Source organism: Dendropsophus ebraccatus, chromosome 10, assembly GCF_027789765.1.
Source record: "Dendropsophus ebraccatus isolate aDenEbr1 chromosome 10, aDenEbr1.pat, whole genome shotgun sequence".
Taxonomy (NCBI): domain Eukaryota; kingdom Metazoa; phylum Chordata; class Amphibia; order Anura; family Hylidae; genus Dendropsophus; species Dendropsophus ebraccatus.
The window spans coordinates 40,242,694-40,269,467 of NC_091463.1; the positions used below are offsets into that span (position 1 = coordinate 40,242,694).

General features: G+C 45.0%; 1 protein-coding gene across 4 annotated transcripts in view; it reads right to left on the reverse strand.

Moving 5' to 3' along the window:
• Positions 1 to 26,774, reverse strand: part of TEX11 (testis expressed 11) — a 241,959-nt gene that overhangs the window by 53,242 nt on the left and 161,943 nt on the right. For all 4 annotated transcript variants that reach the window (XR_011358669.1, XM_069943309.1, XM_069943310.1 and 1 more), the window contains 6 exons: positions 24,791 to 24,876; positions 19,406 to 19,456; positions 19,089 to 19,123; positions 9,898 to 9,981; positions 4,755 to 4,825; positions 4,564 to 4,680 (listed from right to left, as the gene is read on the reverse strand). Coding sequence is in view for 3 of the 4 variants with exons in the window: in XM_069943309.1 (XP_069799410.1) it covers positions 4,564 to 4,680; positions 4,755 to 4,825; positions 9,898 to 9,981; positions 19,089 to 19,123; positions 19,406 to 19,456; positions 24,791 to 24,876 (444 nt within the window). In the remaining variant the exon portion in view is untranslated. The remainder of the gene's footprint in view (positions 1 to 4,563; positions 4,681 to 4,754; positions 4,826 to 9,897; positions 9,982 to 19,088; positions 19,124 to 19,405; positions 19,457 to 24,790; positions 24,877 to 26,774) is intronic.

Consider the following 26,774-nt stretch of genomic DNA (forward strand, 5'->3'; position numbering starts at 1 on the left):
CCAAAATCCAAATGGCGCTCCTTCCCTTGGGAGGCTTGCCCTGCGCCCACATGGCGCTTTATGTCCACATGTGGGGTATTTACGGACTCGGGGGAAATTGCTCTACACATTTTGGTTTTTTTTCCTCTTTTAACCCCTTGTGAAAATGATAAATTCAAGGCTAAACCAACATTATAGTGTAAAAAATGTAATATTTAATTTTTACGCCACATTGTTCCACATTTGTGCCCGTCACCAGTGGGGTCCATATGCTCACTACACCCCTTGTTACATTCCCTGAGGGGTGCAGTTTCCATAATGGGGTCACTTGTGGGGGGTTTCAACTGTCTTGGCAACACAGGGGCCTTTTGAATGCAACATGGCCCCTCGAAATCCATTCCATCCAAATCCAGCCTTCAAAAACCAAATGGCGCTCCTTCCCTTCGGAGGCTTACCCTGCACCTGAATGGCGCTTTATGTACACATGTGGGGTATTTCCGTACTCAGGGGAAATTGCGCTACACATTAAATGTTTTTTTTTATCTTTTAACCCCTTGTGAAAATGAAAAAATCATGACAAGATTAATGATTTAGAGTAAAAATTTTACAAAAATTACACTAAATGTTGGTCTAGCCTTGATTTTTTTCCATTTCCACAAGGGGTTAAAAAAGAAAATGAACACAAAACGTGTAGAGTAGTTTCCCCTGAGTATGAAAATACCCCACATGTGGGCATAATGTGCCATATGGGCACAGGGCAAGTCACCAAAGGCACAGAGCGCCATTTAGAGGCTGGAATGGAGGATGGAGGCCATGTCGCAATTACAAAGCTCCTGTGCTGCCAGGACAGTAGAAACCTCCGACAAGTGATTCAATTCTGGGAACTACACCCCATAAGGAATCTAACAAGGGGTGCAGTGAGGATATGGACCCCACTGGTGACGGGCACTTACGTAGAACATGTGCCGAGAAAATAAAAAATACAATTTTTTTCATTTTCACGTCCCAAATATGGCCGTCACCAGGGGGCCATATCCCCGCTGCCCCCCTTGTTAGATTCGGGTGTAGTTTCCAGAATGGGGTCACTTGTGGGGGGTTTCTACTGTCCTGGCCGCACAGAGGCTTTGTAATTGCATCATGGCATCCTCTAATGGGAATGGCGGCCATACCTACTTAGCTGGGGAAAAGGGACAATTCTAATTTATTTGGGGGTATTAGGGCAATTATTAGTTTATAAGGTTGAAAATGACAGGTGTCCATCAAATTCAACCTGTGTTGATCCAGAGGAAGGCAAAAACCCCTCGTGAGGCAGACGACAGTAGCCTCCTCACTGGGAAAAATTCCTTCCCGACTCCATAATGGCAATCAGAATAATCCCTGGATCAACGTGACCCCTGAAATAGGAATAAGGGACAGAATTTAGATAATGTAGAACCCCAGTGACGTGTGGTGCACCTTGGAGCGATCCAGTATGCAGAGGCCGGGGGGATCAGGACAGGTGGCACACTGGAAAATGGCGTCCTTCCTGATCCCCCTGTTACCCCACACTCTGCACTTCTTCTGGGGTCTCCTGTTCTCCAGTGTGGGGGACGTCACCTGGAAAATGTTGTCCTGGTGCGATACGGGGTCCTTCATATCCAGAAGCGCTGGGTCCGCTCCATGGCTGCTAAATATTAGGGCGCTATTACTGCTTCTGATATTTTCGTATCGTGCCGCAAGCTACAGTAGCTTGGGCAGCGAGGGACCAGAAGAGGGGGTGCTGGTATAAAAGTTATCCCCGTACAGGTGGTGACCTTTATCCAGCAGTGGGAAGATCAGTTCCCGGACGATCTTCCCACTTGTTCCGAGGATGGGGGGGGAGGGGGCATCTGGGGGCATCTGGGGCTGGATTCGGGTGTCCCTTCCTACATACACTCTTAGGCTAGGTTCACACTATGTATATTTCAGGCAGTATTTGGTCCTCATGTCAGGTCCTCATAGCAACCAAAACCAGGAGTGGATTAAAAACACAGAAAGGATCTGTTCACACAATGTTGAAATTGAGTGGATGGCCGTCATATAACAGTAAATAACGGCCATTATTTCAATACCACAGCCGTTGTTTTAAAATAACAGCAAATATTTGCCATTAAATGATGGCCATCCTCTCAATTACAACATTATGTGAACAGAGCCTTTCTGTGTTTTCAATCCACTCCTGGTTTTGGTTGCTATACAGCCTCACAAATACAGCCTCAAATATACATAGTGTGAACCCAGCCTAAGGGTACGTGCACACTGCGGAATCGCGACAGATAACCCTTCGTGCATTCCGCAGTTGGCACCCGCCGGCAGACTGATGCAGGCGCACGTCTCCGTCCGTGTCATAGACTCCATTCTATGCACGGGCGGATTCCGCTCTCCGTCCAACGTGTTCATTCTTTGGACGGACGATGGAATCCGCCCATGCATAACATGGAGTCTATGACACGGGTGGAGACATGCGCCCGCATCAGTCCGCCGGCGGGTGCCAGCTGCGGAATGCACAAAGGGTTATCCTTCGCCATTCCGCAGTGTGCACGTACCCTAAATCTGTAAGAGTACCCAGAGGTACGCTCACACAGTTTGTAGAATTTCACGCCATACCGTGATCTCTTATTGGGACGGTACTGGCGGAAAAGACGTGTCTGGGGGGCAGCGTACGCTACGCTACCCCCAGACACGTCACTGGATGATGAGGATGATGAGGATGAATGGAGGAAAGAAGGATCCCCCCATTCATCCTCACTGGCTGTTTCGGTGTCGGAGGCAATAATAACGTATGCGTCCGACACGAAAACACCCTGGGGGCCATCTTTATATGGGGATTGGTATATGGGGTATGTAGTGGTGTAGTGTCAAACTTTATTCAATGTAGTGTGGTGTAATGTAGTGTTTTTTTACGTGTTTTTTTACAGTAAGTATAAAAAAAAAAACCTACGCCAACAAAGGAGTTGCTGATAAATGCCGCACTTATGTTCGGCACTTATCAGCAGACCGTGGCAGTAGAATATAGAAAAAAAACACCCTACGCCAAAAAGGAGGAGTTGCTGATTAGCAGCGCACTTTCGTGCGATGCTGATCAACACTCAGTGGCGATAGGGTGCGGAAAATAGAAAAAAAAAAAATTTGAAAAAAAAAAAAACTTTTTCTACATTCTGAACATCCCTGTAGCTGCTGATAAGTGTATTACACATATCAGCCGCTAGAGGGCGGCAGAGCGCAAAATACGGAAAAAGCCGACGCTGGAGCCGAAAATAGCCGAGAGAAGCTGAACGTGACGTCACGGAGGAAGCCGAAGACCCGAACGAAGACGAGGACGCCGCGAACCCGGAAGACGCCGATCAGGAGCCCGGGACAGGTGAGTAATGTACAAATACCTGCTCTGGACCCCTCGGTTACCTAGCTGAGGGGTCCAGGGCAGGTATTTACTATATTGTGGGACTCTGATCGCCGTGCCACCGGCCCGATCGCCGTCAACGGCCGGCCGGCCGTTCACGGCGATCGGGCCGGTGGCACGGTGACCACCATTACTTTTTACAGTAATGGCGGTCGGTGCCGTCCTCGGACAGCACCGACCGACATTTTTTTACGGGTCATCGGGTCACCGATGACCCGGAAAGGTTCCGATCGCCGCTATTGGCTGATCTGAATTGATCAGCCTATAGCGGCGATCGTAAGCACGGGGGGTGTTAACCACCCCCCGTGCCGTGAAGCTAAGATGGCCTGCTATGATTTATAGCAGGCCATCTTCCCCGACCGCTGTGTGTGAACACACAGCGATCGGGGAAACATCGGGCGTACCTATACGCCCGTTTGCGTTAAAGCCCACCCTGCGGGGGCGTATGGGTACGCCCGATGTCGTTAAGGGGTTAAAGGACACCTGTCACCCCCCGTGCCGGGGTGACAGGCTCCCGACCCCCTGTTATATCCCCCTATACTTACGTCATCCCGCCGGGTCCCGCTTCCTGATGCGGTCGGGTCACGGAGATTTCAGCGCCCAATGAATGGGGAGTCCGATGCTCCGTCATTCTCTATGGGCATTGGACTGATCTCTCAGCGCGCGCGCCGGGCTTCGGGCGCTGAAATCTCCGTGACCCGACCGGCTCAGGAAGCGGGACCCGGCGGGATCATGTGAGTATAGGGGGCTGTAACGGGGGGTCGGGAGCCTGTCACCCCGGCACGGGGGGTGACAGGTGTCCTTTAACCCCTTAACGACATCGGGCGTACCCATACGCCCCCGCAGGGTGGGCTTTAACGCAAACGGGCGTATAGGTACGCCCGATGTTTCCCCGATCGCTGTGTGTTCACACACAGCGGTCGGGGAAGATGGCCTCTTTAAGATGGTCCTCTTTAAGATTTAAGTAAAATATAACTTCCATATTCTATATGTTAAAGGAGAACAGCAGGTTAGTGCTCCTGCCGAAGATTACCCTGACTAACATCGTGGAACCAGAGACGAAGAGAAAGGTAAGATGCATACCTTATTTGTCTAACCTGCTCATAGTTCCCCTTTTAAAAAAATTACATAATCTTAGTGAATTATGTTTTTTTATAATTTTCTACCTGCTCAGAGTGGCAAGAAGCATTTCTGGCCATTTCAAGGTCAACTGCTGCGGCCATTATTAAACATGACTTTTGGGCTACCAGTATTGTCTTGTCACAAGGACAGGGCAAGGAAAGCTGTGAACAAAAACAGAAGAAATTACAGTATATATACAAAATATGCCCATATGTAACCCCTTTCTTTACCATACCTTGTAAGAAAGAAGAAAGCACTCTTGCATCATGAGCGGCGAGTCCTGAGTATGTACAGCCAGATTCCAAGCTAATTGCACAAAGAAGAAACAGTTATTAAACAAGAACTATTAGCAGGTTCATACAAACCAACCTGATGATATCCCTGTGCAGCTGCGTACCTGCTGTGTACGTAGTTGTTCTTCTTTTCCCTGTAGCTCCTGCCGTTTTCGTGCAGTTTAAAGAAGAGTAAATATGCTGATGTGTCTGTTAGAAACGTGGGAGCTACAGGGAAAAGAGGAACAGCCACGTACATAGAAGGTACACAGCTGCACAGGGATATCAGCAGGTTCGTTTGTATGAACCTGTTTATAGTTCCCCTTTAAAAAAATGGGAATAATTACCACATTATAAAACATATAGTAAAACATACAAATACACAACACAATACAAATACACAACACAAGAATACTACAACCTCCGGTTTAGGAAGCTGAAAAAATATTTTATTTCACCTCTTTTCATCACGTTAAAAACGTGTCAAACTACAGCTCCTAGTACGACCAGAGCAATGAGGGTATGCTGGGAATTGTTTTATACATCATTGCTGCAGATCTTACACAGCACTGATGGGACACATCAAAATACAGTGGTGCCTTGGTTTAAGAGTAACGTGGATTAAGAGTGTTTTGCAAGAAGAGCTCACAGTTTTACAAAATGATGACTTGGTTTAAGAGCATCGCCTTTGTTTAAAAGCTCCTTGTACTGGGCGGGGGGGGGGGGGGGCATGGTCAGCAATGGGTGGTCTACAGCACTATACTCTGACCCCGGAAGTCTCCATCACCTTTAAAATCATAGCAGATCCACTTCAGGCTGGGGCTTGTATCAGGGGACAGGACTTTGGAGGTAATCTCTTCATAGCTGTAACCCCTCTCTCCCGGGACAAAGAGTGCTGCTATACTGTGCTCACCAGCATGGATTTATGAGGGATCGGTCCTGTCAGACTAATCTGATCGGCTTCTATGAAGAGGTAAGTTATAGACTGGACCTGGGGGAGGCTGTGGATGTTGTGTATCTGGACTTTTCAAAGGCATTTGATACTGTGCCGCATGAAAGGTTGGTCTACAAAATGAGGATGCTGGGACTGGGGGAAAACGTATGCAAATGGGTAAGTAACTGGTTGTGTGATAGAAAACAGAGGGTGGTCATTGATGGAAAATATTCAGATTGAGTTTTAGTTACTAGTGGGGTACCACAGGGGTCAGTGTTGGGTCCACTTCTTTTTAATATTTTTATTAATGATCTTGTAGAGGGGCTACAGAGTAGAATCTCCATTTTTGCACATGATACTAAACTGGGTAAAGTAATCAGTACAGAGGAGGATAATATCATATTACAGAGGGATTTGGAGAAGCTAGAGGCTTGGGCGGAGAAATGGCAAATGAAGTTTAATGTGGATAAATGTAAGGTTATGCATTTGGGCCATAGAAATAATAAGTACAGTTATGTGCTAAATAATAAAACACTGGGTAAAACTACTTCCGAAAAGGACCTGGGGGTATTGGTGGACAGTAAACTCAACTTTAGTGATCAGTGCCAGGCAGCAGCTGCCAAGGCTAATAAAATAATGGGGTGCATCAAAAGAGGTATAGATGCTAAAGATAAGAACATAGTTTTGCCTCTTTATAAATCACTAGTCAGACCACATATGGAATACTGTGTACAGTTTTGGGCACCGGTATACAAGAAGGACATAGGTGAACTGGAGCGGGTGCAGAGGAGGGCAACAAAGGTCATTAAGGGAATGGGTGGGTTACAGTACCAAGACAGGTTATCAAGCTTGGGGTTATTTACGCTAGAAAAAAGACGTCTTAGGGGCGATCTGATCACAATGTACAAATATATGAATGGACAGTACAGAGATCTTTGTAGCGGTCTTTTTACTCCTAGGTCCGTAACAATGACAAGGGGGCATCCTCTACGTCTAGAGGAAAGAAGATTTCATCATCAGCATCGACGCGGGTTCTTTACTGTACGAGCGGTAAGACTGTGGAACTCTCTGCCACATGATGTTGTCATGGCCGATTCATTAACCCTTAGACGACCCAGGGCGTATAGTTACGCCATGGAAGTCTGTCCCCAGACGACCTAGGGCGTAACTGTACGCCCTGGGTGTTATTCCCGCTATGAAGCGCGCTCCGGAGCGGAGCGCGCTTCATAGGAGGTGGGGGCCGGCTGCAGTGAGCAGCCGGGACCTCACCGGCAATGACACGCTGCAGCGATCGCGCTACAGCGTGTCATTAACCCCTTAAACGCCGCGATCGCGGCGCGACCGCGACGTTTAAGTGTAAGTGACAGGGGGAGTCCCCTGTCACTTACCGATCGGGACCCCCGCAATGTGACTGCGGGGGTCCCGATCGGTAAAACGGACTGCTGGAGGTCTCTTACCTGCCTCCATGCGGTCCGATCGGCGCTCTGCTACTCTAAGCCTGCACAGGCAGGCTCAATGAGCAGAGCGCCGATAACACTGATCAATGCTATGCCTATGGCATAGCATTCATCAGTGTAGAAATCAAACTAATGTATGTAAAAGTCCCCCAAAGGGACTTAAAATGTGTAAAAAAAAAAAAGTTAAAAACACTAATACACTACCCCAAAACCCCTCCCCCAATAAAAGTTGAAATCACCCCCCTATCCTATTATATAAATAAAACATATAAAAATAAATAAATAGATAAACATATAATATACCGTAGCGTGCGTAATTGTCCGATCTATTAAAATATAACAAGTGTCATTGCGAACGGTAAACGGCGTACACGAAAAGAGGGGAAAAAGTGCGCAGATTACCGATTTTATGTTACATTATATATATAAAAAAATTAATAAAAAGTGATCAAAACGTCCGATCCTCACAAATATGGTATTAATAAAAACTAGAGATCATGGCGGAAAAAATGACACCCCATTCAGCCCCGTAGGTGAAAAAATAAAACCGTTATAAGCGTCACAATAGTCCCATTTTATTTATAATTAATTGCCAAAAAAAAGGATTTCATAAAAAAATACATATATAACATTAGAGAATCTGTGTAACCTGCATATGGTTGTGTTCAGACTGACCTATAGAATAATAGTGTCATGTCGCTGTTACCATATAGTGCATAACGTAGACACAGGAACCCCCCAAACGTTACCATATGGCATTCTTTTTTGCGATTTCACCAATTTATATCTTCATAAATAATATATTTGGAATTCCATCATACATGTTATGGTAAAATGAAAGACGCCATTACAAAGTACAACTATTCCTGTAACAAATAAGCCCTTACATGGCCTGTAGATAAAAAACTGAAAGTGCTGGAGCTCTTAGAAGGGGAGGAGGGAAAAACGGAAACACTAAGATCAAAATTTGCGCGGTCCACTGGGTCATTTTGGGCCTGGTCCTCAAAGGGTTAAATAAGTTCAAGGGAGGCCTTGATACTTTTCTTGAACAATATAATATTACAAGTTATGGGCATTAGATTTCTGGTGATGCGTTGATTCGGGGATTGTTCTGGTTGCCATTGCAGTCGGGAGGGGGGGGGGGAGATTCTCCAGGTGGTGGGGCGGTTGTCTTCTGCCCCGTGGGGGTTTTTCGCCTTCCTGGATCGACACAGTAGGATTCTCCTAGGTTGAGCCTGATGGACTCTTGTCTTCTTTCAACCTTATTTACTATGTTACTATGTTACTATGTTACTCTATACCCTGCTCCTTCCTTCCTGCAGTCCCTGTCAGCCCTTGTGTTACCCATCCTCTCCATTTCTGCTATAATGTGCTTGCACTCACACTCAGATATACACACTGCTGCTATAATGCGCCTGCACTTACGCACTGCTGCTATAATGTGGCTGCACATACACTCGGCCATTCAAACTGAGAGGTTTCTGTCACTGTCCTCCTTCACAGCTCTGTGATTCTCACTTCCTGATTGGTCCATGCTGAAAACACACCCTTTCCTCATTGCTGTCATGTGACCACACAGACCTGGGACAGCAGCCCTACTTCTCTATTCTAGCCTGTTGTACTACACTACTGCATTATGGGGATCTGCAATTTCACACTGCATCTACAAACTGGTGCTGTTTTTTTTAGGTTTCTGCACTTACTATACATTATACTCCACATGCTGACTGCTGTACTGTACAGTAACTCATAACATGACACATAAGCTGCTTCTAAATGCTTGTTCCATTTGTTTTACCTGTTATTCAGAATAAAAAATAATTATTTTTGGGGTGTAACTGTCTGCATTTCAATTATTTCTTATGGGAAAATTTGCTTTGGTTTAAGAGTGATATGGATTACAAGCACAGTCCCGGAATGAACTATGCTCTTAATCCAAGGCACCACTGTACACAATGATATCAGTGACCCACAGGTGATGTCTTCTCTGTAGTAGTTCCTTTCTCCTCTTTCTTTGGTCCAGGACGCCATCATGTCTTTCAGGTACAGTATGTCTCACTTCTGTAGTGTTTGCTGCTAAGACATTGTTGGCTTTTCCTCACTTTCAGAACAGATCCTCATCCTCTATAATAAGACTAGTTCCTTATACCGTCACACACTGTGCCCATTAATCCCACACACTATTTCTCTATACCCCTCTTTTCCCTCTAGTCTCTGTGCTCCACTTCAGACTCCAATGCGCCCTCCCCCCCAAAGCTCCTCTATACACTTCAGTCTCCTCTGTAGCTCCTCTTCAGACTACAGTAAACTACCCTACTTTAGCCTAAAGTAGAGGATTGCAATGTGACCCACTCATGTCATCTAAATAGAAAAAATAAGGGCTTAAAGGACTCCATGCTTCCCCTTCTAATCCCTATTCTTAGTTGATTGACAGTGAGCTGGAAGCAGATCCCTATTTAGGTATCTCACACCTGTGCTTAATTTGTATTCCCAGTGCAGGAAAGAGATTTGGACACAGGGCTGGGGGCTGAAACCTATGCCCTGACCATCAATCAAGCAGAAGCAGGGATGGAAGGGGGAGTGAGGAAACATTCTAGTCCTGGCACTTCAGGAGCTTTGGAATGCTTCTGACATTTGGCATCAGAGAATAAATGCATTTTTCAAAGCTTGGAATTTGAACTGCAGTAGACAGATTCCCTTTAAAAGTTTACTAACCAATTTTCCTGAACCAGTGAGCCTCTTTGATGCGTTGTTCATTCCTATCTTTCCAGATCAGAGGATCTTCTATTTTTTTCCAAGCTAAAATAAGAAAAAGTTCAATAGTCAAATGTAATAAAAAAAGTAACTAGATTTGCATTTCCAGGGAAATACATAGTGCTTGAAAAGAGCGCCCCTTTACCAGTGACTTCCTTTTAAGAAAACCTTTAACCCTGGGTGCCATCCCTTTAAGAGAGAAAGGGGTCCCTTTAAGAGCAACCTGGGTCCCTTTAAGAGCCACCTGGGTCCCTTTAAGAGCGACATGGGCCCCTTTAAGAGCGACCTGGGTTCCTTTAAGAGCGACCTGGGTCCCTTTAAGAGCGACCTGACTCCCTTTAAGAGTGACATGGGTCCCTTTAAGAGCGACCAGGGTCCCTTTAAGAGCAACATGGGTCCCGTAACTTTTGGAGCAACTTGGGTCCCTTTAAGAGCAACATGCGTCCCGTCCCTTTAAAAGCGACTTGGGTCCCTTTAAGAGCGACATGGGTCCCGTCCCTTTAAGAGCGACTTGGGTCCCTTTAAGAGCGACATGGGTCCCGTCCCTTTAAGAGGGACTTGGGTCCCATTAAGAGCGACATGGGTCCCTTTAAGAGCGACATGGGTCCCTTTTACCCCTTAGTGACCGCCGTGCTGCCTTTTCACGGCGGCCACTAATGGGCTTTATTCCGATGCGATGCGACCCCCTCCTGTAACTGCCCGGAGCGGAGGATTCTCCACTCTGGGCAGTTTAACCCGTTAAATGCCGCTTTCAAAGCATGACAGCGGCATCTAACGGGTTCCGGTGTGTACCGGACGGCGCCGCAGGTCCACTGGAGGTCCACTGGATTGGAGGTCCGCTGCGCCTTTCGGTCCCCCGACGTCTCCATGGTAACTCCAGGGGCCTAATGAAGGCCCCCGGGCTTACCATGGATAAGCCATCCTGCTGACAGGGGTGGCTGTGCTACAGCCTATCAGCAGGATGGTCACATGATACAATATTGCTGTAGTGCAGAAGCAGTACAGTGTATTGTATAATGTGATCTAAGTGTTACACTAGTGTACAGTAATGTACACTAGTGTAAAAAAAGTAAAAAAAAGTGCACCAAACACGATCCCCCCCAGCCCCCCCATTAATAAAAATGCATTACATTCCCTATACCCAATAAAACATTACATAAAACAGATCAAAAACACAAATCCTATACATATTTGGTATCGCTACATCCGTAACGACCTAATCCATAATCCATCCGCTTTCAAAGCATGACAGCGGCATCTAACGGGTTCCGGTGTGTACCGGACGGCGCCGCAGGTCCACTTACATGATTGGAGGTCCGCTGCGCCTTTCGGTCCCCCGACGTCTCCATGGTAACTCCAGGGGCCTAATAAAGGCCCCCGGGCTTACCATGGATAAGCCATCCTGCTGACAGGGGTGGCTGTGCTACAGCCTATCAGCAGGATGGTCACATGATACAATATACTGTAATGCAGAAGCAGTACAGTGTATTGTATAATGTGATCTAAGTGTTACACTAGTGTACAGTAATGTACACTAGTGTAAAAAAAGTAAAAAAAAGTGCACCAAACACGATCCCCCCCAGCCCCCCCATTAATAAAAATGCATTACATTCCCTATACCCAATAAAACATTACATAAAACAGATCAAAAACACAAATCCTATACATATTTGGTATCGCTACATCCGTAACGACCTAATCCATAAAATGATATAATTAATTATATTGCACGACACGCGCTGTAAAAAAAAAAAAAAAAAACAGTATCAGAATAGCTGTATTTTATCAATCAGCAGGATGGTCACATGATACAATATACTGTAGTGCAGAAGCAGTACAGTGTATTGTATAATGTGATCTAAGTGTTACACTAGTGTACAGTAATGTACACTAGTGTAAAAAAAGTAAAAAAAAGTGCACCAAACACGATCCCCCCCAGCCCCCCCATTAATAAAAATGCATTACATTCCCTATACCCAATAAAACATTACATAAAACAGATCAAAAAACACAAATCCTATACATATTTGGTATCGCTACATCCGTAACGACCTAATCCATAATCCATCCGCTTTCAAAGCATGACAGCGGCATCTAACGGGTTCCGGTGTGTACCGGACGGCGCCGCAGGTCCACTTACATGATTGGAGGTCCGCTGCGCCTTTCGGTCCCCCGACGTCTCCATGGTAACTCCAGGGGCCTAATGAAGGCCCCCGGGCTTACCATGGATAAGCCATCCTGCTGACAGGGGTGGCTGTGCTACAGCCTATCAGCAGGATGGTCACATGATACAATATACTGTAGTGCAGAAGCAGTACAGTGTATTGTATAATGTGATCTAAGTGTTACACTAGTGTACAGTAATGTACACTAGTGTAAAAAAAGTAAAAAAAAGTGCACCAAACACGATCCCCCCCAGCCCCCCCATTAATAAAAATGCATTACATTCCCTATACCCAATAAAACATTACATAAAACAGATCAAAAACACAAATCCTATACATATTTGGTATCGCTACATCCGTAACGACCTAATCCATAAAATGATATAATTAATTATATTGCACGACACGCGCTGTAAAAAAAAAAAAAAAAAAACAGTATCAGAATAGCTGTATTTTATCAATCTGCTTTAGAAAATAAGTCATAAAAGAGATCAAAAAGTCATATACATATAAAATTTGGTATCAATAGAAACTACAGATCTTCCCGCATAAAATAAGCCCGAAACCAGCTCTGTCGCGCAAAAGATAAGAATGCTATGGATCTTGCAATGTGGCGACAGTTTTTGTGGATTTTGGCTAGGAAGATAGTTTCTATTGCGCCAAAGTGGTAATAGTTAAAAAAAACTACACAAATGTGGTATCGCCGTAACCGTAGTGACCCAGAGAATACATGTATTATATTATGAGTGACCACCGATACAGATTTTTATGGCGATCACTAATGGGCTCTATTCTGCTGCCATCAGCTCTTTATGGCGATGGCACATAAGGTCGGTAAGGCCTGCAGCCCCCTCCTCTCAGCTATTGGAGGTCGCTGAGAAGTTGGGGCAGAATGTGGGGTCAGTCCCGGCCAGTCCCTGCACCGACGATCGCCGTTATTACCAGTATAACGGTGGCCACCGGTAACGGGCACTGCATGCTTTCATCTCCTCGCACCGTTAATCCACAGTGAGAGGAGATGAATACATGTCCCCCCCCTGTCCCCCCGGAATAACCTTAGTGTTCACAGTGATTAATTCCTTAGGGTACAAACACACTTGCCGTATCCGCAACGAGTTTCTCGCTGCGTATTTGCAGCGAGACTCGCTGAGGATCCCGGCCCTGTGTACTCAATGGTGGACAAACTCGCAGCAGGGATGTACATCCCTGCTGCGAGTTTGTCCAAAGGCCGACCCGTTAACCCCATGGCCCGTTAACCGTTAACGGGTCCCGACTATACATCATACGCAGCCAGAAACTCGCTGCCGATACGGTAAGTGTGTTTGTACCCTTAAAAAGAGATCAAACTCTTATTCTCTCCACCACCAGAGGTGGCGGAGAGCATGGGGCAATGATCAGGGACTAGCCGATGTGTCCTGGTACAAGTGATCAGCGGTATACTGTATACCACTGATCACTTGTTCCAAATGCTGCTGGCACTTTTTGTCCCCTGTCACCAAAAATCATTGGTGACGGGATAAAAAGTCAAGTGCCCCGGATTACCTGTAACCACCTCGCATTACCTGTAACCACCCCAGATTACCTATAACCACTCTGCATTACCTGTAACAACCCCAGATTACCTGTAACCACTCTGCATTACCTGTAACCACCCCAGATTACCTGTACCCACCCCAGATTACCTGTAACCACCTCGCATTACCTGTAACCACTCCGCATTAACTGTAACCACTCCGCATTACCTGTAACCACCCCAGATTACCTGTAACCACTCCGCATTACCTGTAACCACCCCAGATTACCTGTAACCACTCTGCATTACCTGTAACCACCCCAGATTAGCTGGAACCACCCCGCATTACCTGTAACCACCCCAGATTACCTGTAACCACTCTGCATTACCTGTAACCACCCCAGATTAGCTGGAACCACCCCAGATTATTCATAACCACTCTAGTTTACCTGTAACCGCTCGGATTACCCGTAACCACCAGAGATAGCCAGCAAACACCCCCAGATTGCCTGTAACCACCCCAGAGTGCCACAGGCTACCCATAACCACTACAGATTGCCCGTAACCACCCCAGATAGCCAGTAAACACCCCAGATTGCCACAGGCTACCCATAACCACTACAGATTGCCACAGATTGCCCGTAACCACTCCAAATTGCCTGTCACTCCTCCCCCAGATTGCCCATCACCACCCCAGTTTGCCTGTGACCCCCCCCAGATTGCCCGTCACCACCCCTAGATAGCCAGTAAACACCCCCAGATTGCCCGTAACCACCTCAGATTGCCGTAACCAACCCAGATAGCCAGTAAACACCCCCAGATTGCCCATAAACACCCCAGATTGCCAAAGACTGCTCGTACCACCCCAGATTGCCCGTCACCACCCCAGATAGCAAATAAACACTCCCAGGTTGCCTGTCACCAGCCCAGATTACCTGTAATCTCATTTAAAAAAAAATTTTTTAGCAACTGCGCTATTCTAATAACCGATACTAGCTGCGGTTTTGCACCAGCAAGATGACGCTCCTTTCCTTCTAAGCCCTATTGTGTGCCCATACAGTGGTTTATACCCTAATATGAGGTACTGTTGTACTCAGGAGAACCTGCTTTACAAATTTTGCGGTGCATTTTCTCTCCTGTTTCTCGTGAAATTGAGAAATTTCGAACTAAACAAACATATTATTGAAAAAAATTATTTTTTTCATTTTTACGTTCTAATTTTGAATCCTTTCCTCTAATACCTGTGGGGTCAAAATGCTCACTGCACCCCAAGATGACTTCTATGAGGGGTGCACTTTCCAAAATGGGGTGACTTTTGGGGGGTTTCTCTTCTGCAGACACTACAGGGGCTCTGCAAACGCACCTAGCGCTCGGAAACTTCTTCAGTAAAATTTGCACTGCAAATGCTAAGTGGCGCTCCTTCCCTTCTGAGCCCCGCTGTGTGCTCATACAGTGGTTTATGCCCACATATGGGGTACTGTTGTAACTCAGGAGAACCTGTGTTACAGATTTTGGGGTGCGCTTTCTCTCCTGTTGCTTGTGAAATTGAGATACTTTAATCTGAACGAACATAATATTTGAAAATTTCTATTTTCCATTTTTTCCGGCCTAATTGTGAATACTTTCCTCCAGCCCCGTAGGGTTAAAATGCTCATTATACCACTAGATTAATTCCATAGGGTGTGTAGTTTCCAAAATTAGGTCATTTATGGGAGTTTCAACTGTACAAGCCTCCTAAACACACTTAAAAACAGAACTGGTCTGAAAAATTAGTAATTTGCTGATACATTTCTAAGCCCTGTAACACCCAAGAAAAGTAAAATATGTTTACAAAATTATGCCAGAATAAAGAGGACATATTGGTAATGTGACCTAGTAACTAATTTATGTGATACGACTTTCTTTTTTAAAGCAGAGAATTTCAAAGTTTGTAAAGTGCAAATTTTTCAAATTTTTCATGATATTTTTATGTTTTTCACAAAAAACACAAAAGATAGTGACTAAATTTTGCCACTAATATAAAGTACCATATGTTACAAAAAAAAAAAAAAATCTCAGAATTGCTAGCATATGTTAAAGCATCACTGAGCTACTGTATAAGCGCATAAAGTGAGACAGGTCAGATTTTGAAAAATGAGCCTGGTCATTAAGGCTCAAATAGGCTTGGTCCCTAAGGGGTTAAGAGCGACATGGGTCCCGTCCCTTTAAGAGGGATTTTGGTCCCATTAAGAGCGACTTGACTCCCTTTAAGAGCGACATGGGTCCTGTCCTATTAAGAGCGACATGATCCCGTTAAGAGCGACATGGGTCCCGTCCCTTTAATAGGGTCTTGGGTCTCCTTTAAGAGCGACCTGGGTGCCTTTAAGAGCAACTTAGGTACTTATAATGGTAAAGATCATTGCTCGGTTACCATGACAATCTTTGTCAGTGAGACAAAATCGTTAAGGACCTTCCATCTTCCACATCTTCTATTGGCCAATAGTGGACATGTGACTGTGTGGATGTTGTGATACATTGACTGACAAGACCTTAGAATTTCTATTGGCTGTTATATTTCAGCTATTTGCATATGTGCTGTGATTGGCTGTTAGCGTTTAGAGTGTGCCCATTAATTTCAATGGGTCATTATTTTCTAAGGGAAATTACGGGCCTTTAAACATAAATTTCTTAAAAACGCCAAATCCGATCAAAACGAAAAACAGATAGCACACCTCACACCGCTGAGGGCTTGAAATGCAGTTTGAACGGAGTCTGCGTGCAAAGCGGTTCGGGCTGTATTAAACGCAGAAAAATGGCTGGAAGAAGGAGAAGAAACGGAAGAAGAATACGGATTACAATATAGTGCTTTTTCAAGCACTATAATAAGATTTGTTATTTATCACTGCTTTGTAAGTAGTAAGTGAAGCTTTGTTTTACTAATTTCAAAAAGACTGCCTTAAATTTGAACAAAAACGCCATTGCCATAGTATTTTTATTGTTGCAAAAACGCCAGAAGACAGGGGGTTAAGTTAACACTCCTAAGTGGTCCGTCGGGAGGGGCTAACTTTACTTTCCCAGTGCACAGCATTGTTCTTTAATCAATCAGCAGCTGAGGCATGACACCAATGCAGCCGCTTGAACAGAGACTCCTGCAGTTTCTGCTTAAATAATCAGCAGCTGAAGCGTGTCCTGCCTCAGCCGCTGATCGGCAGAGTAAACATTGCAGGAGCCCAGTATGCATCAAGCTCAGTGTGCTGGGTCTGGTGAAGAAAGAAGATGTCTAATGATGAGTATGAACCCCACACTGCACCCATCCCAGCAAGGAAGGGGGTCAGTTATTAGTATACTGTGGATTAAATTGATTTGGTGGACTTCATCAATGACCAGCGGATAGTTTTTTTGTTGTTTTATAAAATAGTCAATGAGGGCTCTGGGAGTGTTTTTACCTGAATAAAAAATATTTTTAATTTGTGTATTGTCTTTTTTTCTTTACAGGTTTAGTAGTGAAAGCCTTCTGATAGACAGCATGTACTTTTAAGACAGGGCTTAGTGTTAGCCAGTAACTGCAAGGGTACTGGGAAAAGTGTCAAAAAATGGCTGGCGCTCCTAAGCTGCACAGTGGCAGGCTGGTATTATTAGGCTGGTACTAGTAGGGTGCTTCTGTTTTTTTTGGTTTTTTTTGGGCTGGCTATCAAAATGAGGGGAACCCTACATTTTTTTTTTTATTGATATTTATTTAAGAAGAAAAAAAGTGCGGAAGGTTACCATCTTTTCCATAACCAGCCAGTTATAAAAACAAACAAACAGCAGCAACCTAGTAGTACCAGGGTAGAAAGAACCATTTATTTTGGTCCTCCCCAGCCTACTGGTGCTCTTCCCAGTACCCCAGTACAGGCTTAGTAGATGTCTTCCACTACTAGGCTATGTCGACACGGCGTATCAGAGCGGCCGGTCTGTGCCCGGATCATTATGGACGGTACTTAAGTAGCGGCCGGATGATCCATCTGGCCACGAAGCTGTGATGCGGGCGCATCAGCGCGCGCCCGCATCAGAGCTTCCCATAGCCCACAGTGAAGCAAACGGCCGGAGCCGCTTGCTTCACTGTGTGAACTGACAGGGCTTGTCAGTTTTTTCCGGCGCCGCATGCTATCCCGGCCGGAGCGCATACGATGTGTGTACGCTCTGGCCGGCATCCCATTTCACATAAGGCTATGTTACACACCGCAAAACTACGGCCGTGGCTGTGGAAATTTTCCTGTTAAACTTGTTTACATCAGCTGTCTCAGAAAGGAGAGGGAGAAGAGAAGAGAAAAGCTCACACCAGGGCAGATTCTAGCTTTTCTGCCGCCTGAGGCGAAAACTGACAAAGCCCCCCCCCCCCCCCCCCCTCAGAGCAATAGTCAGGGAGAGAAGATCCAGGACAGGCACAGTGCAGCATCGCAGTGTGTATGGGACAGCACTATAGATAACAGTGTGCTCTGTGCGGTGACCAGATTTTTTAACTGTTTGAGCCACTATGGGCCCCCTGGGAGCTTCAAAACAAACAACAATCTACAACTGCTGACCTCTGACCTCAAGAGCCAGAGAAGAGCCATAAAACAGGCTGCTCTGTTAACTCTTTCAGTACTGCAGAATGTAGAGTATTACTGTGCATCACTTACATTCTGCAATACAGAAAGAGTTAACAGCAGAGCAGAACATTACTTTGATGCCTCTTCTCCTGCTCTTGCACTATGCTGAGGTCAGCTCGGAGTTCGGCAGGGCAGAGAAGACATAATATAGCGTCCCTGCTGCTGTTAACTTTTTCTTTTCTACAGTGTGTAAGTGATGCAGAGTATAATAACTCTGCATTATTGAAAGGGTTAACAGCAGGAGACGCTATATCTATGTCTTATGTGATGTGAATACCTGTGAATACGAGGCTTCCAGTGCCTCCTCAGCGCTTCTCATGAGGCAACTGACAGGAAACACGGCTGGGCACTGAGCTGTAACTAGTTGTAATGATAAGGACACAGGAGGCTGATGCCGCCCCCCTCAAGGGCTGTGTTATCTGCCGCCTGAGGCAAACACTTCACCTCGCCTCATGGCAGATACGGGCCTGGCTCACACACAGATTTTTGTGATTTCAGCAGTAAACTTTGGCCTGTCATACCGACACACTGAGATTGATGTGTGCCAGGGTCTGCCGAGACCCTCTGTGATCCCAAGATACAGCTGGGGGAGTGCGAGGCAGCAAGCAACTCTCCCTGGCTGTCAATCAAATCTATCTCTTCCATATCTTTACAGTCTATGAAGCAAAACAGTTGAATCTTCAGCAGGCCTAGGAGTGGAGCTCATTGCCACATACCCCCTTTCCCCCCAGATTTATCTCAGGATCACAGAGCATCTCAACACAGAGACCCACTGCAATCATTAACTTTCGACATTTCTTATGAAAGTAACACTTTAAAATTACTAAATGCATCTGATGTCTATTTTCTGAATGTCAGACGTACCTTGATTTAAATAAGAAATCAAGTTTCTGGCGCTCCTAGAAACAATAGAACATAAAATATAAGCTACTAAAAACACAGAAATATTGAAATACAACTGAAAAAATATAATCAATGTGATCAATCATAGAATCAAATTCAGTGTCTCCTCAATTTTCAGTTTCTATATGTTTTATATATTAAATATTGAGAACAGTCATGCATATAAACTTTACTAATTTAACAGATTTTTAAACTTCATGGACTACTGAATTTTAGATTAAAGACATGTTTATCATGCACTGAAAGAGAAAATTTAATCTGATATCTACTCCGCTTACTCTTGCTTATCACCAAGGAATCCATCTTCCAGAGTCAATCGCACCAAACATCTAGAAGAAAATTATTTTATCGATTATTTTTGCAGTTCTTTTAACTCCTCTAGTTGTTGTTTTTTTCTATGTCTTTTCTGTTTTTAAACCACTCAAAGCAATATAATACATAATAAAAGTTAAAGTGTTCCTGCCACGAAAAATAACTTTTGACATGTCATCAGACATGTCAAAAGTTATTGATTTCACCAGATCTCACTGCTGACACCTGCTGGGATCAGGAGATATAGCCAGGGGGAGGACACCGCAACAGCGCAATTTACTCCCCGGCCTGATGAAGAGACCAGTCCGGTCTAGAAATGCGTAATGCTAAGCCTTTTATACATGTTTTTATTATTTTAATAAAGTAGTTTTTTTACATCATCTGTTGGGAGTAGCTGTGCCTATTCATCCTGCTGGAATTTGGAGAGGAGGTCTGAATCTTATTGCGGCCCTGGCGTGGGTTTGCAGGAAGGCTGCACACTGGTTCCCTTCTTGAGTATACGCATGGAGAGTTGTGCCTCGATCTTGCACAACTTAGCCAGGTGAGAGGGGGCCCGGTTTTATTCCGGTACTGGAATTCTGTCCATCCCATTGCAACTGGTCCTGCACATGGAGCGCTGTCTTTGTTCTCTTTTTCTCTAGCTTACTGCATTTTTGGTCACTAGATGTCGCTCTGCATTTTCTTTTATTGTAAAGCACAGCTGTCACAAAAGGGTTAATAGTGTATTGTATTTGACTAAGAACATGTCTGCCACCAGCTGGTCCCCAAAAGGTGTATGCAGATCCTGTCAGTTCCTTTGGTTCCTGCATGCTAGTTATGTGATGCTAGGACACCTTAGGTGAGGCTCACTTGTACTATAACCTATGAGGGGCTATCCTATTCTCTTCAGCAGAAGCTTCAGTCTCAAGCCAGGAGATTGGAGAAGAGCAACTATGCTTATGTACTCTAATGAAACTCTCCAGGACCTAAAAGGAAACATCAAAGGCTGGCTCACCCATCACTAGGGCCTGTGCTACTAGATGTGTCACTCTGTGCTCTCCTCCAGCCATAGAAGAATCATCATAGCTGTGAGTACAGATTTACTTCAAGTTTATCTTCTCCAAAGTGGTTAGAGCCCCTCCTGCTGAGCACAGTAGTATTTGGATAGGTTCTAAAGTAGCCTGCCTATTTTACAGACCTAACAAGCAACCTCCTGTAAGGGAGTTTGACAAACCTTAAAGTGACACTGTCACCCCCTATGTGCATTCTGACATCTCTACACAGGTGTAAAGGGTAAATTTAGCGTTTTTCATACCTTATTTCAAATCATACATCATGGTGCTTGTTCAAGTAAAAAGTGTCCTTTTATCAACTGCAGATTGTATTAAGTAGGCGTGGCCTCGCGGCATTAGCGCCAATTGGCCCACCCACAACAGCACAGTTGGTCCGCCCCCTTGACGCCCATTGGTTGGCCGACGTTAAGGGGGTGGGGTCTGGACCTTTCGGCCAGCCTGTTACAATGGGCGATGAGGGGGCGGGGTCAACTGTGGTGTTGTGGGCGGGGCTAAGTGGCGCTAATGCCGTGAGACCCCGCCCACTGAACACAATCTGCAGTTGATAAAAGATGACTTTTTACTTGAACAAGCACCATGACGTATGATATAAAATAAGGTATGAAAACTGCTAAATTTACCCTTTACACCTGTGTAGAGATGTCAGAATGCAAAAAGGAGGTGACAGTGTCACTTTAAACTTGAGTCTCAGAATATCTGCTATCAGCTTTGTATTTACTGTACTGCACCTTTAAGAAAACTACAAGTAAAAACTGTTTAAGTACAAGGGACACAGAGACTAACCTGTTTAAAGATGTTAACGTGTGTGTTGGGACTCAGGGAGGGCTTATACCAGCCCTTTCTAACAACACCTACCACGTCTGGGTTACCACACATTTTAATGAATATCCTTAATACAGTTAAAGGGGTTGTCGAGGAGAAGCATTTTTTTTTCTTCCTTTTAATAGGATCAAGTTGACTGAAAAGACTAACTAGTCAAACTCTCCACCAACTCCAATTGTTCCATTCATTGTACCTTATAATATATTTAAATACTGTATTGTCCTGCGTATAAAACTACTTTTTAACCCAGGAAAAGTCAGGGGTCGTCTTATACGCTGGGTGTTGTCTTATAGAGCGGGTGCTGAAAAACCTCGGAAGCAGACAGGAGAATCTTTGGTCGCTACATACAGTGGGGGGAGCTAAAAAATGTCCGCATCTCTACCTTGTGCGGCGACTGTATGAAGGGCAGAGGAAGATGCAGGCGTCCGGGGTTGGAAAAAAGAGATACGGTAGAGCGGCGCTGTGCCCAGTAATACACACCACTTTATCCCGTCTGGCCCGCCCTTGTATCCTACCGGTATTGCTGTATCTCCTTCTCTGACTTTCAAATTTCGCTGCTGTCTGAGGACTTTTATTAATTTTTATTTGGTGTGCATTGGAAGAGGGCTAGTTATATACGGCGAGTATATCCCAAATTCTATATTTTAACTTGAAAAGTTGGGGGTCGTCTTATACAACCAGTCGTCTTATACGCCAGAAAATACGGTATTTGAAAAAAAATTACTTTAAGTGCAGTTAAACAAAACACCATAGGCATAGCATTGATCAGTGTTATCGGCGTTCTGCACATAGAGTCTGCTCCTACCACTTACACCCCTTAACCCTCATGATCACAGCATTTAAGGGGTTAATGACAGACTGCAGCGTGATTGGTGCAGCCTGTCATTAACGGTGAGGGCCCAGCTGATTGCAGCTGACTATACCTACTATAAAGCGCACTCTGCTCCTGAGCGCGTTTCATAGCACATTAGCAACTCAGGGCATACAGGTATGTCCTGGGTCGTCTGGTGACGCACTAGGTCGGCTAAGGGTTAATAATCGTTAATAAGGCCAGTGGATAATTTAGGCCCAAACATAATATTGTAACATATTTCAAGGCTCTACGCCTCCTATTATTAAGTACTCCCCTTCCTGGGAGTAGTTTTCAGGGCCGAGGAAACAAAGATTAACCTAGGCATTCCCAACTTTCAACATTCCCAAATATGAAGAGAACAATAACAGTACATAATACTCCCCTGGAAGACACTTCGTTAAAGTGACTCTGTACCCACAATCTGCCCTCCCCAAACCATTTGTATCTTCAAATAGCTGCTTTAAATTCAAGATCTGTCCTGGGGTCCATTCAGCAGGTGATACAGTTATTGTCCTGAAAAACAACTTTTAAACTAGCAGCCCTGTGTCAAATTGGCATGGCCTAGAGTGTCTGCGCATTAGACCTGCAACGCCTCTCCGTCCCTCCTCCCCGCCCTCTTCACCATTAGGAATGCTCCAGGCAGGTTTTCTGCTATTCATCACCTGTCTGAAAACTGCACATGTGTTGGATCGTTAAGGCACCTGTGCAATGTTCAGACAAGTGAGGAATAGGAGAAATTTTTCCCTGGGGCATTCCTAATGGTGAAGAGGGGGAGGAGGGACGGAGAGGCGTTGCAGGCCTAATGCACAGACACTCTAGGCCACGCCAATTTGACACAAGGCTGCAAGTTTAAAAGTTGTTTTTTAGGACAATAACTGCATGACCTGCTGAATGGACCCCAGGACAGATCTTGGATTAAAAGCAGCTATCTGAAGGTACAAGCGGTTTGGGGAGGGCAGAGTTGCTTTAAAGGATGCAATCCTGAAAAATAAATTGTCTCTTTAATGTATACAGATACCTCAAGTGTCACCCCAGTGACACTGCAGATTCAGCAGATGCTCCAGAATTCTGTCTACCCTGTAGTAGTGGTACGAGTGACCAGCCAGCAAAGGTCACAAGAAGAAGATCTAATCCTGAGATAAAATCAGGAAGATCTGATGGGTCCCCAAGGTTGTCCTGATGGCCATTCCTTCGAACTATCAAGTGAAAAGGGAATCCCCAGGCATACAGGATCTCCCTGTTCCACAAGATTTCCAGCAGTGGTTTTAACGCCTTTCGTTAAAGCAAGGTATTGCAAGAGAGATCATAAAGCAGCGTCAAGGAGTACTCCTCGTATGTGTTAAGAGTCCAGGTTACGGACAGTATGCATTATTTCCTCTTTAACTCTATAATGATAAAGCCTGCATATGATGTCCTATGGTCTAGCAGGGTCCTGAATGACTGGCCCCAAAGTTCTGTGTGCACGGTCAATCTCCATATTGTCAGAAATAGGATGCTTCAAGATGTTACTGAAGATGTCTTGCAAGGTCAAAATGAGATCAGACAATTTCACTATCTTATCCAAACCCCTTACAGGAATATTGTTTTGTCTGCTACGGTTTTCAGCATCATCTTGCAGACGATAAAGGTGCTGAATATGCTGGTCATGTATATCGCGTCTAGCGAGTCCTGGCCAGAGGCTAAGTCTTTAACTTTATAAACCAATTCTTCCACATTTTTTTTTTTTTATTTGAAATCTCCTGTTTGTAAGATGATTCCAACCTCTCAAAGGACGGGAAGGTCAAAGGACGCAGCAGATGGGTTAAGAGGTGGGCCGATGATGCTAGATGCTTGTTGCCACCATCTTGTGGCTTATGCATATTCACCTTAGGTGGCATGACTACCTCCCTTTCTAATTCTGTTGTCTGGAGGGTCTAGAGCTGCAGTGTAAGTCAGAGGTGGCCAGTCCTTAGGTGTAGTGAGAGCACAGCGTGCAGCATGAAAGTCACAGCTAGGAGCACTGGGGAAGTTGGGACCTGCAGGGAAAGATGGTGTCTGCGTGTGACGGAGAGGAGTTCACACTAGGATTGTAGGATTGTAGCGCCGGCTTAGCACTGTCAGGCGGAACAGCCTGTGTACTGTGAGGAAGATGTCAAGCAGACCACAACAGCAGCCTGAAAAGAAGGCCTCGGCTTGGTCACCCGCGGGTGATGTGGGATATCTGGGCAGACCTGTCAGAGCTGCGGATATTAGCTGCAAGCGCTCCCTGGAGTCAGTGTTGGCGCTGCTGCAGACCGGGTCCTGTGAGGGAGATGGCGGCTGATCTTAAGCGCATCCTGGCGAGGAGCAGAGCTGGTCAGAAAATCGTCCAAGTTACCCTGACAAACACCAGAACAGAGCAATCTCATGTGTAGCCTCCAGCGCTACATAATTTAGGCTTGTGACTCACAGGACTCAGGATCCTTGAAGTGGTGTGTGGGCTTATACACTTTGATCAAGATGTAAATTAACTCCTTAGGTTAGTATTGATTGTGCAAAGAAGCAGAGGTTTTGCATGTGGATGTGCAGCTATGTCTGCTTTTCTCCTCATGGAATTAAATTTAATAAAATACCTGAACAAAAAATGACCAAATGGCAGAGTTTACCTGAGTGATGTAAACACCTGGTCTGTCTCTTGACAATGTTCAACCACACACGCTAGAGCCTTAATTGCCACTTCCTTTTCATTAGCCTAGGGAAGAAGGTGAGGTTATAAGGTTATATATATAACTGGTCAGGATGTTATACAGTGGGGACAATAAGCATTTCAAACACTGCCAATTTTGCAAGTTTTTCAACATACAAAGAATTGAGAGGTCTGTCATTTTATTGTCAGTATACCTCAACTCAGAGACACAGAATCAGCAAAACAAAATTCCAGAAAATCACACTGTATGATTTTTATATAATTAATTTGAATTTTATTGCATGAAATAAGTTTTTCATCACCTACCAACCAGCAAGAATTCTGGCTCTCACAGACCTGTTTTTCTTTAAGAAGCCTTTTTACACTGTATAAAAAAAAACAGCTGTTGGCATACTCAATCAATCACACTCCAAACTCTTCACCATGGCTAATGGTGGGAGCGGCCCTGCACACATCAGTGTTCCGGAAGCCGAGGATCCTGCAGCTGCCTGTCATTTACCCTTTAAATGCTGAAATCTATAGCGATCACTTCGTTTAAGGTAGTCAGTGACTGGACAAGCTCCTGTCACTGACTGAACGAGACCCCTGCCGACGGACGGGAATAATCCCCTTACCTCCGTCCTGTTGGAAAGGCCATCTGTGTGCTCTCAGACAGGTTCTATGCATAGATTGCCGATAACACTGATCTATGCTATGGTGTATTATAGTACTTTAGTGAGTTCATTAATGGTAAAGAATCCTGCTTGAAATACAAAACTGAATAGACAGATTAATTCCACATTATAGACTTTAAATATCCACACATTTTCATTAGCACTACGTTTGATGAGAATGCAACAACTGTTGGCACAATTATGAGAAAATGGAAGAAACACAAGATGACTGTGAATCTTCGAAGGTCTGGGGCTCTATGCAAGATCTTGGCTTGTGGGGAAAGGATTATTCTGAAAAAGGTCAGGAATCATCCCAGAACTACATAGGAGAACCTGTTCAATGACTTAAAGAGAGCTGGGACCACAGTCTCATAGATTAGTCATTAGTCATTTGTCATTAGTGACACACAACACCATCATGGATTAAAATCCTGCAGGCCATGCAAGGTCTCCCTGCTCATTCCAGCACATGTCCAGGCCTGTTTGAAGTTCAAAAATAACCATCTGGATCATGCAGAGGAAACATGGGAGAAAATCATGTGGTTGGAAGAGCCCAAAATTTCACTGGCCGTGTTTGGAGAAGGAAGAAGAATAAGTACAACCCCACAGTCCCAACCGTGAATAAGTACAAGAATACAGTCCCAACCATGAAGCATGAAGGTGGAAACATCATACCGGGGGCAGCATGGTGGCTCAGTGGTTAGCACTGTAGCCTTGCAGTGCTGGAGTCCTGGGTTCAAATCCCCCCAAGGGCAACCTTTGCAAAGAGTTTGTATGTTGTCTTCATGTTTTCCTTGGTTTCCTCCGGGTACTCCAGTTTCCTCCGACACCCGAAAAGCATACATATAGGTAAAGCGCGGCGGAATCTGTGTGCGCTATACAAATGAAAACATTATTATTATTCCTTTGGGGGTGGGGTGCTTTTCTGCAAAAGGGGAGAGGACAACTGCACCATATTCATAGGAGGGTGGGTAGGACCATGTATCACAAGATACATTGGTAGTGGATGGGTCTTCCAGCATGACAATGACTCAAAACACCCAAGGCAACTAGGGAGTGGCTCCATAAGAAGCATTTCAAGGTCCCACAGTGGCCTGACCAGTCTTCAGACCTAAACCTAATGGAAAATCTTTGCAGGAAGCAGAAATTCAATGTTGCCCAGTGACATCTGGAGAAGATCTGTATGGAGAAATGGGACCAAATCCCTGCTGCAGTGTGCAAACTTGGTCAAGAACTACAGGAAACTTCTGACTTCTGTAATTGCAAACAAAGGTTTCTGTACTAAATAGT